The 12,920-nt window shown below is 44.5% G+C and overlaps 1 protein-coding gene across 5 annotated transcripts in view; it reads right to left on the reverse strand.

Moving 5' to 3' along the window:
• Positions 1-2,359: 2,359 nt before the first annotated feature.
• The window catches only part of ep300a (EP300 lysine acetyltransferase a), a 30,561-nt gene continuing 20,000 nt past the window's right edge, over positions 2,360-12,920 (reverse strand). For 3 of the 5 annotated variants that reach the window (XM_026177192.1, XM_026177190.1, XM_026177189.1), the window contains exons 20-31: positions 9,783-9,893; positions 9,322-9,378; positions 9,149-9,226; positions 8,977-9,044; positions 8,495-8,645; positions 7,905-8,051; positions 7,660-7,773; positions 7,362-7,527; positions 7,089-7,256; positions 6,781-6,942; positions 6,381-6,662; positions 2,360-6,211 (exon numbers count right to left, since the gene is read on the reverse strand). In XM_026177192.1, the coding sequence (XP_026032977.1) occupies positions 3,131-6,211; positions 6,381-6,662; positions 6,781-6,942; positions 7,089-7,256; positions 7,362-7,527; positions 7,660-7,773; positions 7,905-8,051; positions 8,495-8,645; positions 8,977-9,044; positions 9,149-9,226; positions 9,322-9,378; positions 9,783-9,893 (4,585 nt within the window). In that variant the 3' untranslated portion in view covers positions 2,360-3,130. The remainder of the gene's footprint in view (positions 6,212-6,380; positions 6,663-6,780; positions 6,943-7,088; positions 7,257-7,361; positions 7,528-7,659; positions 7,774-7,904; positions 8,052-8,494; positions 8,646-8,976; positions 9,045-9,148; positions 9,227-9,321; positions 9,379-9,782; positions 9,894-12,920) is intronic. The other 2 variants (XM_026177193.1, XM_026177191.1) reach the window with 1 other exon arrangement.

The raw sequence follows: 12,920 nt of genomic DNA on the forward strand, positions 1-12,920 counted from the left end.
GTTTTCACATATTTAGACCATTGACTGTATATAAATGATGGATGCAGCCATCAGTCCATTGTTGGTTTGTGGAGAATGATGAAAGCGCAGGTTTAGCATTTTTTTCCCCCATCTCCATATTTGTTTTTGGGTTGTTGTTTTTTTTTTTAGGTATGCATGTCCATATTTGACTGAGAGGGTAGAGCTGGAGATTTATCAGCTAATCTTAGCACAGTTTAGACAGCTTAATCAGCAAATTGCATCTTTAATTTACTGCATTTTATTTGAACTTACTGTGATGCTAATTTAGGCTAGTAAAAACAAAACTCCTTACTGGAGAACTTGGAACAGCTGATGCATTTGCATCACTTTGCACAACACTGTGATAAAAAAGCCATTAAAAACAGTCATTCCCCTAAGATGCTTAACTTTAAACCATAAGTAAATACATTATTCTTACCTACACAGTTGTGGTCTGTAAGGAAGGAACTTGGAAAAAACAAATCTCAGGCTTAAAACTCGGACAGAATCGTTTTTCTGAAGGCAGCTTCAAATGACAATTCAAGAACTCCAGTTTGGCACTTCGTACAAGATATAGTAAATTTTAAGGACTATATACACGTGTTTGAGAGTTTGAAAAATATCTCATAATATCTGATCTTTTAACAGAAAACATGCTGACACAACTTCTTTCTAAAATGCTAGAGCTGAACAAACTCGTCCCCACAGGATGACAAAACAATTTTCAGTGTCCTCTGGCAAAAACCCTTTAAACCTCTTCATCGCTTAAATGTGGAATTTTTTTAGACTTATTTACTGTCCATCTTCAAATGGCACAGGCTTCTGACTGATGCGCAGATGCATCATATTGTCATTAATAACTGACAGAGAAAAAAAATAAATTTTCCCCAATGGTACAAACATACTTTATTGTACAATTAATTTATTGGCAAAAACAAAAACAATCAGACCACCGAAATAACTTAAAAGAAACTAATGAAAATGGAGCAACAGTTATTTTTGCTTTCTCTCAGCAAGCACCAAAACTGTTAACAAGAACAAAAAAGAAAAGAAGAGAGTGGTCAAAGATTCCATTTGAATACTAAACAAATATTTAAATAGTCTTACTTCCAGTCTCTTTAGGAAAAAGAAATGATAAAAACAAAACTATTTGTTCAGTTGCCATCAGTTTGTACAGTGATTCAGTATGTTTACAACTATATTCATGTACATGAAACATTTCTTCAAAACAACCAAAAAAAAAAAAAAAAAAAAAAAAAAAAAAAGGATGGTATAATATACTCCAAGGCCTCCCCAGGCGAACTGAAAGACTGTCTGCAGGTTCTTTTTGCATCACCATAACATCTTTAATACAAAAACAAAGCATGTTTTATCTATTAATTCCTGTAGCTTCAAGTTTTATTTCCAAAAAATAAAATTAAATAATATATCTATTTATAAAAGACAGTTTTTCCTTGTTTTTTTTTTTCTTATAAAATAAGTCTCAAGATATATTGCCACCTGGTTTCTGATGCGTTCCCTTCCCCATACCCAGCAAGCCCGACCTTTAAGAAAAATAGTGAGCATGTGAATATTGTGTCTTCAGTCCTCTCCATAAAAAGCTAAATGACCAAATTTGAACTCTTAAGTCACACCTCTAACCGACCCCAGCTTCGGCTCATCGTCGTACAGGTTTCCTGTCTTAACTGCTGAGATTGTTTAGGTGTGTGACTCGGTTGCTATAGCCTCCCTAAAACCTTACACAGAAAAAGGCGCATTGGTGCTTGTGACCGACTACACCCCATACTGTACATTATAGAAAACAAAACAAAACAATACTGTACAGTAGCTCAGGAGCACTTTTTTTTCCAAACACATACAAGCAAATATTCAATCAAACAAGAGGAAACAACAGCAGAAAATGTCTCTGCTCATAAGATTTTAAAGTATGTACACTTATTTTACATCTTTCACTTTCATTACAAAAGAAAAAACAAACAAACAAAAAGTATCCAAGTCCACCATTTCTTAATTTGTACAGTACTAACAGTGAATTAAACCTTGTGGCTGAGAGGCAGTCGTGAGGGTGTGGGACGGGGGGAGGATAAGGATGTAAGGAAAACCGTTGGGGTTCGGGATAAAGGCGGGATTTTAGCGACCTCTTCTCCAGGTTACTGTTCATAAATGCAGCTGTAATATATGTACACACAACCTTTTTTTTTTCTTTTTCTTTTTTTAAATCATCAGCGAGCTTCAACAGCTATAATACAGGTATATAGTACGCAGGTTGTGGAGCAGGAGAAGTTAGGATGAAGAAAGTGTGCACATTCACAGGAGAAGTGCGAAGAGGCGGCCCCATAAGGGAAAAAAAACAAAAACAAAAGATCTTACGGTTTAATTCAAATTATAGAAACCCTGACGAAGACAAACCTGGGATAGCTGTCAAAAAAATGTAAAAAATAAATCAAACTGCATTGAACACACCTTCCTAACCACCCACAAACCCAATAAATATACTTCTGAATCGCTGCAGTCACTGGAAAAAAAATCTACGTTTGTGTGTCCAGAAGAAGGGCGGGTAACGGAAGATATGTTGATGCCTGATTAACGAATCGCCGAGGGCACGAAATAATAATAATTATAATAATATAGAAATAAAATAAACGTACTCTGCAAAATAGATACAATCATGATGGGTATTTGAGGAGAAAAAATAAAAGAATAAGAAAAAAAAAGTACATCATGTCAACTCTCATTTTTAGCAACATTTGAAATCTTAAAAATATTCATAAAAAGGCAAAAATTCTCAGTCCCCAAAAATATTGTCATATACTTAAAGAAGTAATATCTTCAACCTGAAACACTGACCTTCCACCTTTTTTGTACACAATTGGCAAAAATATATAGATATTTATTAACAGCAATAACTTACCATTGTTTTAATTTATTCAATTATTGACTTCTAAGATTGATGTTGCATCTCCCATAGGAAGGAAGCTTTCAGTTCATATTTATACATCAGAAAAATATTTAAATAAAAAATAAAAACTTCTAAAACCCCAAAGCTGCCCCGCTCTCCTTTCATGGCAGTTTGTCATTTGGGGCAACAGATCAGAGCATCACGACGGAGAGAGACAGTACAGAGTCAAGGCTACATCAGGTTGTGGTTAATGTTCGTTCCCAGCTCCTGGTTGTTGTTGTTGCTGCCGCCGCCGCTGTTGTTGCTCCCACCCAACATGTCTGATTGCCCCCCTTGTCCACCGTGCATCCCCGTCATCCCACTCAGCTGAGACATAATAGAGTTCTGGTCCGAATTGTACTGACTAGGATCTACAGAACTACCTGGCTGCTGTTGCTGGGGTTGTGGAGGTTGGGGTGGTGCCATGTTGGAGTAATGTTGACTGAGATGCCCTGGGTGGGGCGACCCACTCTGGGTCTGAGGGGAGATGCGGTGAGGTGAGGGCTGAGGCTGGGAGGAAGGCTGCATGCGTGGGGACGGGCTGGAGCGTGGAGGCTGCGACTGTGGCCTTGGTGAGGGCTGAGGGGACCGGACCTGACTGCTGAGCGATCCAGCTGGACCGAGTCCTCCTTGTCCCTGTAGGTGGTGATGGGGGGACTGGGCCATCTGCTGCTGGGGACTCATAGGACTGCTATGGTGGGCTGGAGAACCCCCTCCAAGGTGCTGCTGTTGCTGCTGCTGCAGGAGCCTCTGCTGGATATTTTGGGCAAGCATGGCTTGGGACGTCTGTGGCATTTGGGGGCCACCACCTGCACCACTCTGCGGTTGTTGCCCTGGCCCTGATCCACCTTGTCCAGGCTGGAGTGGAGGTCCTCCAGGGCCTCCACTGGGGCCTACATCTTGTCCTTGAAGACCACCCATTTGATTTTGCTGCTGCTGCTGCTGCTGCATCAGCCTGTGCTGGAGCACTGCAGCTACTTGTGACATCTGGTAGCCTTGCTGGCCTAACTGTCCTGGCCCACCTGGTGGTGGTCCTTGCTGCTGGGGAACCCCTACACCACCCCCAGGTTGGGGTTGAGAAGATGGGGGTATCCCTGGCTGTCCCTGGCCAGGCTGCATGAAGCTTTGCTGGCCTTGTTGCTGCTGGAGTCCTTGAGGCTGCTGGAACTGGCCGTGGTTCCCCATTTGTTGCTGTTGCTGTTGCTGCAGTCTTCTCAAAAACATCTCTCTGAACTGTGGTGTCATATTGGCGATGTTCCCTTGCTGACCTGGTTGCATTGCTCCCTGTGGCTGCTGCTGTTGTTGCTGCTGCTGCTGCTGCTGCTGCAAAGTGGCCATTTGCTGTTGTTGCTGTAAGTTTCCTGGCAACATCGGGCGCTGCTGTAACTGCTGAAGCTGAGCCATGGTGGGCATATTTCCTCCCCCTGCTCCACCCTGAGGGATGTTCATCCCTGGCTGGCCTGCCTGGTTCACATTAACCTGCTGTTGTCCATCCATATTGGCAAGCTGGTTGGCTCCAGGCGCTCCTACACCAGGCAGACCTCCAGCAGCTCCTTGGAAACGCACACCTCCAGGACCTCCTTGCGGAGGCCCGCCTGCTCCTCCAGGGCCACCCTGAGCACCTTGATACCTGGCTGCTCTCTGCCGAATAAAAGCAGCCATGAGCGTTGGGTTGGAACGAAGGATGTTGAGGACTTGCTGCTGTTGCAAGACTGAGCTTGGGGAGCGTAGCGCTCGCAGGAGATCTTGTAGTGCTGCCTGTGGCAAGTTCCCCGATCCAGCTACTAATGAAGCAGGTACACCCCCTGCTCCTCCAATTGCCTGCATCAGCCCTCGGTTTCCTGGTTGAGGCTGCTGCTGATTCAGCATTTGTTGCTGTGGTTGGGGAACTGCTGGCTGCTGCTGTGGTGTCATATGACCCATCATGTTTGGCCGTTGTTGTTGGTTCATGGTTGGTCCCCCAGCACCCCACTGCTGGTTTGTTGGCTGAAGCTGTCCACCTGGCTGGACCTGCTGCTGAACTTGAGGCGGCAATTGTGACGGAGGACCACCCTGTTGCATCCCTGCTAGCGTTCCTGGTTGCTGTGGATCTAACATAGTCCTTCCATCAACTCCCTGAGCCTGGAGCGGCATGCCCTGGGCCCCAATGTGGGGCATTCTCATCTGGGCCTGGTTGTTCTGATGGTGAGGATGTGGAGGTATCATGCCCCCCTGTCCCAAGCCACGCATGTGTGCTTGGGCGTGAGCCATCTGTCTCTGGGTCTCTGCCAGGCGCTGGATTTTTAGTGCCGTCTCTACAGCAGCCAGGGGTGGCCCTTGTTGCTGGCCTTGGACACCCATGGACCCCTGGCCTTGATTGGGTGGTGGTTGTTGCTGAGGAGGGGTTGCTGGACCCATTCCAGGTTTCCCAAGGGGCTGATGAAGAGCAGGGACTCCAGCTGGTCTGGGGTTGTATGGAGGCAAACTACCAGGATGCTGCTGCTGCTGGAGCTGCTGGAGATTTGGTGGCTGCTGCTGAAGCTGAGGTACCATCTGCTGCTGAGGAGAATTCATCATCCCCCCTCCACCTGCTGACGGAAACTGGTGGAGATGGTGTTGAGGGGGGATGCCACCACCTTGCTGTTGCTCACCTGGAGTTCCCATACCACCCATCCCAACCCCCTGCTGCTGAGAAGGTGCAGACATGTTACCCTGGGTAGGTGTCTGTGGGGTAGGGGGCTGCGTTCCCGATGTAGGGGTACCAGGACCAGTAGCTCCATTGTTGGCTCCAGGAGAGGGTTGTCCATTTCCCCCAGGTGCTCCTCCTGCAGCGGGCTGGCCCACTCTCTGCATGCTGGCCATTCTCCTTCTCAGCATCTGAGCTTGCTGAAGCCTGTGCTGCAGCTGCTGCTGGCGAAGCTTGTGCTTGATATTTAGACAGAAGGGGACTGGGCACTTGTTTTCCTGACAGTGCTTAGCATGATAACAACACAATGCGATAAGCTGCTTGCAGATGGGGCAGCCACCGTTGGTTTTTCTCTTGCATCCTTTTGTGTGCTGAACGACACGTTTCATCTTCTGGCAGGACGGCAGAGAGCAATTGGCATTTCGGCACTGGCATGCGTGGACGAGCGACTGGATACAGCGCTGGATGCTGAGGCGACGGGAATCTCCGGGACTCTGAGTGGCAGCGGCAGACTGATTGCTGCTCTCATCATCCAAGCCGAGGCCTAACTTCTCCATCTTGTGCTCATGTCCCTTAGTGTTGTAGCATGTGATGCAGAGGTCGTAATCCTAAAACAGATGACAATAGAGACAGTTAGAAGTGTAACTTGGAGGTTTTTGAACAATTACAATAATAAAAATAATAATAATAGTAATAATAATAAACCCAAACGCCACCTATTTTGCCCTGGGACAAATCAGACAAACCAAACACACCTCACTTCTCTTTCCAACTCACCTCACAAACAGTACAGTGGAAGCGAGTCTCCACGTGGTGTTTGCACTCATTGCACGTGTAAACGAAGCGGTCCTGGCTTTGGTTGTGCAACTCCACCAACATGCACGTTGAGCTCCACATGGACCTCCTCAGCGAACTGAATTCAAGGTGCTTGTCTCGGGCCAGTGTCAGGAAAGCATCACGACCATCCATGAGGTCACATGCCATCAGGGGATCTGGGTCAGCAATAGGGGGCAAGGCATTTGCCATTGGGCCTGCAATCAGCCGAATCACAAAGAACACCTAGGAGAGGAAAAGAGAGGAGATCAGATGAAACGTAGTCTTTAAAACAGTTTCACGTTTTTGCCAGCAGCTCATCCCCCAAAAATGGCAAAACCTCAAAATCCCCCACCCCACATACCTCTTTGTGTTTTTCCATAGTGGCATAGAGTTTCTGTGATAGGTCATTGGACACATTAGGCATCCCAGGCTTCTTCTTATTGGCTCGGCTCAGGCTGCTCTTGTTCTTACTAGTCTTTTTGTTGTTCTTCTTCTTTGCATTTTTGCTGTCTCCTTTTGTGTCCTGCACCAAAAAAAAAAAAAAAAAGTGGTTTAAAACAAAACAATCACACTGATGAGAAACTGACGTTTGCAATGCTAACCCTTATTCACCCCTCTTTCAATCAGTGCATTTAGATTCAAGAACTACATTGAGTCGTTAATTCTTACATCAACACTCTCATTGGAAGTGCTGTTCTCCTCCCTTTTCCTCTCCTCCTCCTCCTGCTCCAGCTCCTTGATGCTCTCCTCCAGCACATTAGGCCAAAAGTCCCCCTCAAAGTAAGGCAATTCCTTGGCACTGGTCAAACGATCCTCTGTCGCCTGCTTGAATATATCCTTTTGGGGTAAACAGACAGTATTGTTATTACGCATGTATTATACAATAAAGTTTATCTTTACTCCTGTTCTAAACCCTCCAGAGGTCAAAGAATGCCTCTTTACCTTGTAGTCATGCACTATCCGTTCTGCCACAGCTTTATCCAGCATTTTCTTGTACCACTCCTGAAGGCGTTTGGGCTTCGGGATCTTCTGATCTGCAGGGTGACAGTGGAAGATGTAGTCGTCGCCTTCGCTAGGTGGGCAGGCCCAGATGTGGCCGGTGGTGTAGCTACGAGTTCAAACAAGAGAACACAAATCAAACACCTACTGGACAAATTAAACTATATCAAAATAACAACTTTTTATAAGAATTTGTGTAGCCCGGAACAAAAAATGTTTTTTTTCTTGTAGCAGCACTCACCCCAATTTCTTCACATACTCCAAGTAGCCAATGAGTATTTCATGGTAAACTGCTGTTCTTAGACAGCGCGGCCGAAAGAAGTGTACGCTATCCAGGTAGGAGATGTACACTCGCCTGAGTGGATGAAAGAAGAAAAAAATGTAACTTTAAAAAAAACATTGTGTCAAAACTGCATTTTAAATGATTCCAACATAGAAAAACACAAAGTACTTGGTAAAAGTTTAACAATATGGTGATATCTTTACCTCTGGTTGGGCTGAGGGCAGTCAGATCCATACTCCTGAACATGCATACCAAAGAAACAGACGTCTGCTCCATCAATGTCCTCGAATGCAAAAAGGGCTTTAGTCCTGTATGGGAATGACTCTGACATCTCGCCACTGTCCACAAATCTGGAGACAAAAACACGAGTTAATACAGGAGCTGTGAATAATGTGAATCTGTACAAATCAAATGAAAGCCTATACTCACAGACGTCTGCAACAAGCTGATAGCTAGATTGCATTTATTTCATCATAATTATTAGCTTAATCACTGTTAGCTTCCATTTCAACACTATTTTAATCAGGAAATTTTAAATTAAAGGCAAAATCTTTTGTTTTAAAAGCATTTATAGCTTTAACTATCCATTACTCCGTTCTTTACAATTCAGTAAATCGAAAAATTAATTCACAAATAAACACTGACACCTTTCCTTATCTCAATTAATGAAATGTTGCAGGTTTTACCAGACGCAAGATTTCAACTTGAATTCCCAAAACGCCTTGATCTAGTTGACACACAAGAGCGGATGTAGGTAAAACCTAGCTCCAGCTCTGGATGAAGAGTGTTGTACCTGGACTTCATGCCTGGTTTGACCTCCACGACTTTATCAGATACATGAACAACACGAATGAAGACCTCTCCAGACTCTGGGTGGGCCTGTCGCTTTAAGAAGTCGTTCACCCTTTGCTCCAGAAAAACCCCCAACTTCGTTTGGGGCAACCCTGTGGGACAGTTAAGTTAGTCAACAACTGTATAAAACAGCCAGCACGAAATGACAAATATAAAAACTTCTGTTGGTAAGTGTACGTCTAACACACTCTGAACAACTGCAGGGAAAGACATCAAGCTGGAGGAAAGCCAACACAAACTTTAGCTGTAATTATTATTTTATGTCAGAGTTTGGTCAAATGGTTATATGAGCAACATATAGCCAAAGTTAATTCAGGTATAATTTTATGCATATACACCCACATTGCACCAACGACAAACTGATCTGTGTGAAACACTAAAAGCTGCACAATTACAAAAGTGAGCTCACAAATGTCCACTTACTTTTGGCAGAATACTTGTTTTCCTTCCTCGCCTTATTCGACTTCTTTAAGCAGCCATCACATACAAAACTATGAAACAGAAACAAGATGGATAAAAACCAAAATCAGTTTTTACCAAACACCAGCTGGACTTTCACAGAAATCAAACAAATGGAAACAAAAAGGCTATTTACCCTTCTGGCCAGATTGTGTCATTGTGCAAGACGCATATCTGATGCATCTTCCGACCACAATCCATACATTCAACAAACCTGACGAAAGGGACAGAGGGGAGGACACAGCTTAGACCAAATCTCTTCACCCCACCACAAAAATTAAATTTGCCCACGACAAAAGGCAGACTTACAGCTCAGGGTCCAGTGTGTCGTTCTTCTTCTTCTCAAACTGATCCTTGCTTATTGATCTAAAACCAACAAAGAGGGATACTGTAAAACTGCAGCAGGTGGAAATTGAAAATAAATTATTGCAAAACACTTAATAAAATCTCTTTCAGGGGCATGCTGAGGAAATTAATTTTGATTAGAAATTGAGTGGAATGCAGAAATGTTCATTTTCTTTTCTCGTTGACGTATTAAAATCTGCTAAATCAAATATTAGGTGTGGAGTCTACATCCCATGGCTTTGCTGGTAAAGTTTACACCATGAAATATGATTTAAGCACACCTATTGCAGTTTCTTTTTTTCCTATAATAGAAATGAACAGTGTAGACTCACACAAGAGATTAACTGGAAAGCATTAAAAAGCATCTAGCATGCTGAAAGGTGACATTTAAGTTCAAAAATCACATTTTATTAACTAATACTCACGTCTGTGGCTGGGTGGGGTCGTCACCCAGGGAAACGGTCTCTCCCTGGATCTCGTTGAAACACTTTTCGCAGTAGTGGTACCTGTTAGCAAGAAGCCCAAATTTTGGTGAACTACACCATTCCCCACAGCACAGTCAACCACAGACAGCGCATGGGAGGGCAGTCACCAAATGGTATAGGACATGGGCAAGGCAGGGTGCCACAAGCCAAGCAAGCAGGAAGTGCAGGAAGGAGGAACGCAGGACAGCAGGGAAGTCGTCACCGCAACAGCCAGTCATGATTGTAAGGGGTGAGGGAATGAGGTGGAGGGGGGGTTGGTGGTACATGGTGGGGCAAGGCAAATGCAAGCCAATGTTGATATCACAATCATTTGAGGAGGGGAGACAGACACGTCGTATGGGAACAAGACGAGACAAACATCCAGGACAACACACAGCAGAGAGCCGAGGCAAAGCACAGATTAGCAATTTGGACATGAGAGGATGAGCAACAACAGCAACAACAACAACCACCACAGCTAACAGAGCAGGAGCAGAATCAACAGGAGCTAAATGGGAGCAGGAAGCTGTGGCACAGGACGTAATACAAACACTCAACAGATAATGAACAAGCACAGACAACTGCTCAGCTGTTCATTCAGGAAGTTCATTTTAAAGTCGGTCCTTTCACATTCCACTAAAGTTTGCATGACTGGACTTAATAATGATGATGATGATGATGATAGAAATAATTTTTAAAAATGATCAAGGGAAGATTTTGAAAGTGTGGCCTTTATTGTCCAGTTTCTTCCTACTTCAATTTGCGTTAGCATAGTTTCCCCACAGTTCCATTTTGCTTTGGCGAGTCACCCATTACTTTTAACATTATTGATTTACTAGTAACCAATCCACCACAGTTATTTTGAAAAGTCTGTCACTGCCAACTAGTTTCATTCCTCACCATCTCATTTCCCTACAAGTAGGCTAGTCCTCAATATCCTTCACCTGTCTCAAGTCCCTTGTCCTTTGGTGGAACAGACTTTACTTGACAGTCTCTGACTACAGCCTGTGATGCCAGTTTTGATTGGTTGTGGAGAGCCACCCTAACCAGAACCTGCAGCAGGGTGGAGAGTTATGTCTCGCTATGCTGTAGAAAAAAATAAAAAATAAAATTCGGCACCTGGAGTCAAAGGTGACAAATCAGGAGTCCGTCCACTGGGTAGAGAACTTACTAAGGAAGGCAGATGATTGAGCCTCTTTGATCGTTGTCACAAAATATAAATGCTATTTATTTATTAACCATTTTAGGAAGCGAGGGAGTGTTCATTTGCAGTTGTTCATGGGTTTCCTGCCTCGCTACCACACAGATAAAATCTAGTACTGGTGTTTAAATCTCCAAAAGCCGATTCTGTTAATCTGGACGTAGCGTTTTGTGGGAGAAACGTTTCGTCACTCATCCAAGTGACTTCTTCAGTCTCAGCTGACTGCAGGTTTCCCCAATCTTATAAACAGTACATTTGCATAATGACTGAAACCAGCCCACTGAAGGAACAATGGGCTGGGAGGTCAGTTCCTTAATCTTAATTATGCAAATTCTCATGACCATTGATCAACAACCACTGACCAAAACCCATTGATCAAAGACCACTGATCAATGGCCATGAGTACCATTCACAGAGAGTTGGGGAATGGCTGCAATCACAGCATTGTAAGATGGTGAAAGATGTACCCTTAGGCCCGCTCCTCGATTCAGAGATGGTCTTTCCCTTTTCACGTAAATGGCCTCCTTGACTCCGCGCTCAAACCAGCGTTCCTCCCTGTCCAGGATGTGTACATCCCCATCCTTGAAAGAGTGACCACTGCCCTGTAGCTGTAAATAGACTGCAGAGTCCTGGCCTGACGAGGTAGCTCTTCTGTGTTGTGCCATCTGCTTCGCCAAAGGTTGTTTGGTTTCCCCGATGTATAAATCCTGGCAATCCTCCTGGCACTTAACAGCGTACACTATGTTACTCTGTTTGTGTCGGGGGACCTAAAAGCCACAGAGACCCGGTGTTTAGAAAAAATGTGTCTCAACTGCTCCGATACTCCTGACACATATGGGATCACTACAGGTTTTTGCTTGGGCAGCGGTTGTCCTTCTCTCATGGATCAGCTGGAGCTTTTTTTAGGCGCCTTTCCAGCTTTGAAAAAGTCCAGCTGGGAAACCACATTTACTCAGGGCCTTCTTGATGTGCTGTTCTTTTGCCTCTCTGGCCGCTGTGTCAGTGGGGATGGTGTTCGCTCGGTGTTGTAGCGTCCTGATGACACCCAGTTTGTGCTCCAGTGGATGATGAGAGTCAAACCTTAGATACTGATCCGTATGTGTAGGTTTACGTTACACGTCAGCTTTTAGATGTCCCCCATTACTGATGGAAATCTCACAGTCTAAGAAGGCTAACCTGCCACTTTTCATATCCTCCCTGGTGAATGTGAGGTGTCCGTCCACCGAGTTAATGTGATCCGTGAAATGTGGTACGTCCTGAGATTTGATTTTCACCCAGGTGTCATAAACAAATCTGAACCAATGGCTTGGTGGTGTTCCAGGGTAGGATAGCAAAGCCCTCTTTTCCACTTCTTCCATGTACAAATTGGCCACGATGGGTGAAACTGGGGAGCCCATGGCACACCCATGTTTCTGCCTGTAGATCTGACCCTTGTATGTGAAGTAGGTGGAATGAAGACACAGTTCCAACAGCAAACACACTTGGTCGATGCTGAGAGTGGTCCTGTTGCTGAGGTTGGTGTCATCCTGTAATCTCTTACGAACTACCTCCAACGCTTCCGTGACTGGGATGCAAGTGAAGAGAGATGTAACGTCGTACGAGACCATGGTTTCATCTGCCTCCATAATGACATCTCTCATCTTCTCAACAAAATCCAGGGTGTTCTGGATGTGGTGTTCAGAGCTGCCCACCAGCTTGAGGATCGAAGCCAGAAACTTGGAGATGTTATAGTAGGTGACAGAGTCGATCATGCAGACAATCGGTCTTAAAGGAGCACCCTGTTTATGTATTTTCGGTAAACCATACAGACTTGGTGTAGACTCCCCTGGGTACAGCCTGTGGTATGAGGTCCGGTCAATAGCCTTGTCTGCTTTGCACTGGTGTTTAAATATTCTAAG

This window comes from Astatotilapia calliptera, chromosome 8, assembly GCF_900246225.1.
Source record: "Astatotilapia calliptera chromosome 8, fAstCal1.2, whole genome shotgun sequence".
Classification (NCBI taxonomy): domain Eukaryota; kingdom Metazoa; phylum Chordata; class Actinopteri; order Cichliformes; family Cichlidae; genus Astatotilapia; species Astatotilapia calliptera.